The sequence below is a fragment of the Puntigrus tetrazona genome, chromosome 7 (assembly GCF_018831695.1).
Source record: "Puntigrus tetrazona isolate hp1 chromosome 7, ASM1883169v1, whole genome shotgun sequence".
Classification (NCBI taxonomy): domain Eukaryota; kingdom Metazoa; phylum Chordata; class Actinopteri; order Cypriniformes; family Cyprinidae; genus Puntigrus; species Puntigrus tetrazona.
The window spans coordinates 41,296,451-41,302,835 of NC_056705.1; the positions used below are offsets into that span (position 1 = coordinate 41,296,451).

General features: G+C 38.7%; 2 protein-coding genes across 2 annotated transcripts in view; one reads left to right on the top strand and one right to left on the bottom strand.

The window, feature by feature from the left end:
- The window catches only part of LOC122348901 (receptor-type tyrosine-protein phosphatase S), an 819,186-nt gene that overhangs the window by 416,547 nt on the left and 396,254 nt on the right, over positions 1 to 6,385 (top strand).
- Positions 3,035 to 6,366, bottom strand: LOC122348891 (RNA-binding protein with multiple splicing-like). Its single transcript, XM_043244782.1, has 5 exons — positions 5,949 to 6,366; positions 5,439 to 5,557; positions 4,728 to 4,799; positions 4,258 to 4,384; positions 3,035 to 3,680 (listed from the first exon to the last, which is right to left on the bottom strand). Exons 1-3 carry the CDS (start codon positions 6,118 to 6,120, stop codon positions 4,737 to 4,739), a joined length of 354 nt encoding a protein of 117 aa, XP_043100717.1. The 5' UTR covers positions 6,121 to 6,366; the 3' UTR covers positions 3,035 to 3,680; positions 4,258 to 4,384; positions 4,728 to 4,736.

Below are 6,385 nucleotides of genomic sequence, written 5' to 3' on the forward strand. Positions count from 1 at the left end.
GCAGAATGCTCAATGTAAATTCTCAATTGCCTGACGGTGCAGAGAGTGAAATGACCTGTGCTCTGAATGTAGTGGAGAGCACCTTAGGTGCATAACCATGCCTTGGCTTCAAAGCAACATTAAAGTGCTGGGACTGAAACCAAGACAGGTAGTGTTCACAGAGATTGCTTGCAAGTCTCCAATTCACTTGAACGATGCTAAGGTGAGAAGCAGTGCCGATTTTAGTGACGGGTCGAAGGTCAGTTGATTGTATCGGCTTGAAAGGGAATGCTCAAAACAGTGGGCCGATTCTATACAGGGACAGTGAGGGGATAAGGTGGGTTCAGCCCGAAAAACTAACAACCAAGTTGTTCCTGCCCACCATCTGGCCAGCTATAGGAGCATGGAAAGCTGCAATGGCTGCTACATAGACCTTGAGCGTGGATGGGGAGCATCCCTTATACAGCAGCTCTTGCAAGAGGGACAATGTCAGAGACTGTGGAGCATCCACTCACCTGAGGAAACATTGTTGGCACACTTGCACAAAGTCTGGGATTTTGTTTGATTATAGTCAGGTGTATGATCAACCATTTACACCAAACAGGTGCTAATGACCATCAATGTCACATGTAGGTTGAAACCCAGTCATGAACTAAAACAGAAGCAGCTGTGTAGGAGACTTGAAACTGAATGAGGAACAGACAAACTCTGCTACTGAGGTGAGGTTGTGAAAGACAGTTTCATCTCATGACAAGATTGAGTAAAGCAACAAGACACAAGGTAGTTCAACTGCATCAACAAAGTCTCTCTCAGACAAAGATTTTAAAGCAGACTGGGGTTTTAAGATACTGTTCAAGCTCTTTTGATGAAGAACAAAGAAACATTAAGGATTCCAGAAGCTGTGGTTGGTAAAGGAAATGTAGTACAGCAGAAAGACACATCAAGCTTATTACTCTTTGAAATCAGAAGATGTCCAGCAGTGCCATCAGCTCAGAACTGGCAGAAACCAGTGGGACCCAGGTAATCCCATCTACTGTCCGGAGAAGTCTGGCCAGAAGTGGTCTTCATGGTAGAGTTGCAGCCAAAAAGCCATACCTCAGTCATGGGAACAAGGCCAAGCGACTCAAGTATGCATGAAAACAAGGAACTAGGGGGCGAAAAAATGGCAGCAGGTGCTCTGGACTGATGAGTCAAAAGTTTAAATATTTGGCTATAGCAGAAGACGGTTTGTTCGTCGAAGGGCTGGAGAGTTTTACAATAATGAGTGTCTGCAGGCAACAGTGAAGCATTGTGGAGATTTGGTCAGGATTAGTTTTGATGCTGAGAAATACAGGCAGATACTAATCCATCATGCAGTACCATCAGGGAGGCATATGATTGGCCCCAAATTTATTCTGCAGGACAATGACCCCAAACATACAGCCAAAGTCATTAAGAACTATCTTCAGCCAAAAGAAGAACAAGAAGTACTGGAAGTGATGGCATGACCTCCACAGAGCCCTGATCTCAACATCATCGAGTGTGTCTGGGATTACATGCAGGGACAGAAGGATGTGAGCAAGCCTACATCCACAGAAGATCTCTGGTTAGTTCTCCAAAATGTTTGGAACAACCTACCAGCCGAGTTCCTTCAAAAACTGTGTGCAAGTGTACGTAGAAGAATTGCTGCTTTTTTGAAGGCAAAGGGTGGTCAGACAAAATATTGATTTGATTTAGATTTCCCTTTTGTTCATTCACTGCTTTTTTTCATTTATGAAAATAAATATTTAAAACTTTTTGAAAGCATTCTTTGTTTACAGCATTTTTTTCACACCTGTCTAAAACTTTTTTTATTTCCTCCACATTTCATTTTCAGGGTTGTCGACGCGTCACTCAGTGGGCGGAGTCACATTTGAAGCTTGATTTCTTTGGTCTGCTTTATAGTGTAAGTGCCTTTTCTTGTTTTTCGCATCACAAGATATAGCTAAGCATAGTAAAATAATTAAATTATTTATTAAAATGAAAATATGTATTTCAGTGTTTATTCTCAATTCACACAATAATAACTAAACATCTTTAATAATAACGTCATCTTATATTGATGTGTATGTTAATTAATCTTGTAATTTCATACTTCAGCTGAAATATAACAATAGAAATGAAAAGAAAATTAGGTTGTGTGCATGTAGTGTCTTTAATGGTTGCATTATAGGGCTCTGGCTTTATTGTAGATACCTTTGTAATGTATTTCTAATACCTTAACAAATGTACAATGACTTATTTCAATTTGTTCTTGTACCCAATTGTTTCAGTTATCTTCCTTAGCTCCTGTTTTCCCTTCTTTCTTTGCCCACCTTGTCATGACTTCCCTTGTTAGTTTCCAATCATTAATTCATTAACTCCTTCTTGTTACTTTGTTATACATACCTCCCCCGGTTTGCCTTAAAGCCCTGAGTACACGGTGCGAATTTCTCCACAATTTGGTCGTCTGAGACAAATTTTGAAAATTCTAAAATATTCTTATAATCCAAGCGTGCATAAATATGCCAGTATTACCACTATTCATATACTTGTCATGATAGCCATCATCTCATCTCGCATGTAATGTAGCTCAACTGTTTTTAACTCATCTTGACTGTCGTACATTTTGACATTAACAAACATTGAGACCCCAGTGTGACATGATCATCATGTTCGTGTAGACTGACAATCAACAACCATAAAGCACTATTCAAACTAAAGCACCCATCTTTAGTGTTTGTATGTCGTTGTCTTTGCTAAAAAGGTAGCATGTTTTCCTTTACCCTTTTCTCATGTTTATGAGGTTCTCTTTCTTGGTTTATCTCGTTCTATTAAATATATCACTGATGGACAGATTATTTAACTCAGGTGTCTGTGTGTGTGTGTGTGTGTGTGTGTGTGTACACACTCCTGCCTGCAGAAATGCTGCTCCAGAAATACTTTTGATGGTCAAATATATTTTCTATTATTAGTACATCTAAATGGGACAAACTTTTTTTTAACTATATTTAAACATTAAACAAATCTCTCAGTCTGACTTCAAACATTTCTCACAAGGTGTTTTTAATGATTTAAGCAGGCTTAAGAAAGCTTAATAAAACATTCATAGCAATCAAAAAAAAATTGTACATATAAGAAACGACATATTGAAATTACGGCTGCACTTTATTTTATGGTATGTGCACTTACTGTGTACTTACCGAAAAAAGTTATAAGGTAACTACTTGGGGTAGAGATGGGTGAAGAGGTTCATGGTTAGTATCTAGTGATTAATTAGTTATTGTAATTACTATGATAAGAACATAGTATGCACATGAGGAACAGGACTGTAAAATAAAGTGCTACCGAAGTTACACTAAAATGGCACTGAAAACGTTTCATTTCATTCATTATAAAAATACTTATTTTGCTCCTTAAGAATAATAATAATAATGATGATAATGATTAAAAAAGAGAATATGCAATTTGATATCTAAAAATGTGTAAATATTGAGATCTTTTTGGCAAGCCATCATGCATCAACCCCATCAAAACTTACAGTAATTACTGATTGAACCAATAAGAATAACATCTTAAATAATTATAAATCATACATAAGATCAACTACAATAAACTTCACAATGTAAGAGAAGAGAAGATTTGAGGATGAGGACGAGGTCTGTTCTTGTGGAGGTTCTGATTGTCCTGTTGTTCACAGCAGCCTGAGATCAAACAGTAAAGACGATTAAAAACAGTGACAAACTAGAAGTCATCTCATTCATGGACTTTAACATCAAATATTTGTAATTTCCTTCATTGTTTTATCATTAGTGCAGAGACAGAAACACTTTTTATTGATAAAGGTGAATTTCGCCACAAATTCAAAGCAGTGAATAAAAAGTTATCATATCTATCACAAGTGTCCAACACTCAGTACTAGGGCTGTTACTTATCTCACTTTACATGTTAGCCTTTCACATGGTGTTAGCTTTCACTGTTATGCTGGTGATACTCAGCTTTTATTTCTTTGCATCCCGATGATTCTCACCAAATTGAGAAACTAATGGAATGCATAGTTGATATAAAAAAACTGGATGGAGTAACTTCTTACGTAAAGTGTAAATAAAACCGTTTTGACAAATCAGATCAAATCAAATATGACAAATTCGATCAGAGAAAATGCATGAACTTACCAGGTGTAAATAAGCCCTTATATTTATGACACTAAACTGACTAGTATTTCCTACATCGCTCATTTCATGACCTCACAGCTGACAGAATGTTATGACAGTCACTCACTTTTTGTTTCTTTTTTCTTGTTTCATGTATCTGTATCTGCCAGAAGACAGATTGGAGAAAAATGCAGATGAACGGTGAAAGAAAGAAAAGATGAGAACGTCGTCTGTGTCACCGGTGCACCTGCAGACTGAAAAACATGAAACTGTTTTGAAACACCATAAACACACAGAGCTCCTTCAGCTCCTCACTAAGATCTGTTTGGTATCTTCTCACTGAGCACCAGTATTTCCTGATTTAAATGTCAAAAGAACATCTCGAAAAAAACAAGATTCGGTTACAGCCATGATCTTGATATTATTTAGGAGGAGAGCTTAAGGTGTTTTACTGTTGTTTTCCACAGACATGTCATTTACAAATCTTGTGTTTACTCTGTGTGTGTAAGTGTGTCTCTGAATGTATGGTTTATGAGGACTCAAATGTGTTAATGACATGGGTATTACAGCGACTCTATCATACTCTGTCATACTCACATATAGACGTCAACAGAACTGTCGGCTCTTCCAGCCCTGATTGGTCACGTCTGTGTTCGGCAGCCAGCGAATCTGACACAAAAAAAACTGGAGTCAGATCATCTGCATCAACATTTCTGTTCACATGCACAGGTTAGCAGCTCACCAACTTGAGGAACAGAGGGTGAATAGTATTTAATCCTTTGTTGTGCCGTTTATGAAATAAAGGATATAGGTATTAGCATTGGCAAAATGAGTTGGAAATTATCAGCATATCTGTGTTTTGCATCAAAGTTATAGCGATAGAGAGCAGATGACTTTGAATCGCTCTGTATGTACTTTGATGTCAAACTCTGAACACATCTACGGTCTCAGAAGTAATGAAGGTGTTTGTAGCTTAAATTTAACAGTAAACAAGCAAGTCTTCATTTTGTCCTTACATGAGAGCCATTGAGGAGGCAGTGGATTAGCTTTGTTTTTGATGGTATCACGCCAACAAAAACACAAAAAACAAAAGCAAGGGGTGGGGAGAGCTGTAGCTCATTAGCATTTAAATGGACATGTACTGAAATAGCTCGCTGTAAATAGAGCTGTTTTGGCAAAAAGATCATACCAACTTTGGAAAATAGGCATCGATGTCCCCTTTAATTCAGCAGCATTCTCAATGCTACATGTTTACGACCCTTGTGTTTGTGGGAATCACAGCTTTTTTAATGCCGACAGGTACATTACCTGTGCGTGCAGCGAGGAACTGTAAGCGTATGCTGGCGGAGGCAGCTCAGTAGGGTACAGCGAGTAAGACGGCCACACCTCGGGACTGCTGGCGTACAGCGCGGGAATGGTCAGCTCATCTGCACAAACACCAGGCCAAATGTGAGTTCAGCCACGCAACGCATTGTACCTTAAACCCATACAAATGTGTCTGAGTAGAACCACTGTGTCCTTGTGGACAGCAGCACAGATGATTTGAGCTAATCCAAAATCTGGCTGTACCGCATGAATATTAACTCAATCGTGCTACCATTGCATGGTGAACTCCCTGGTTCATCCTGACAGGGGGGAAAATGCTTTGGAAGTCAGTAGACAGATCTGAGATCTGCAGAATGTTTTGTGGTTACAAGTTATCTGGGAGTTTGGGTAAGTCTGTAGTCATATTAGCTAAGATTTTAGAGAGTTTTTAAGAGATCAGGTCTAGATATAGTTAGACAAATGCTTGATTGTGTGTGTGTGTGTTTTACTTACAGGGCTCTCGACTGACACAGGACGGGCCAGGACTCTGTCTGGATGGCGATGGGTTTGGAATTCCTATTAGTTTACTCTTGGCCATCTTAGTATTGGCTTTGGCAAACTCCAGCCGCAAAGTCTGGGGAATATCCGGATCAAAGCGAACACCCTGACAAGGAGGAACAAACATCTCATTGTTATATCACACTCTTATGATATGAGATTGATATGATCTGCAGTCAGTTAGCTGTGCTATGATCATTTGATGTGTTGTGATTGTCTTCTCACTGTGCTTCCTCATTAAACTCTTCTTCACATAATTTTTCACCAACCCATAGCTTTCAGCCACGTGACTGGTTTGAGGACCTGCACGATATTGGAAAAAATTCACATTGCAATATTTGATTTTTATGCAAAATATATTGCGATATGGGGAGTGAGCACCACCATGTCTA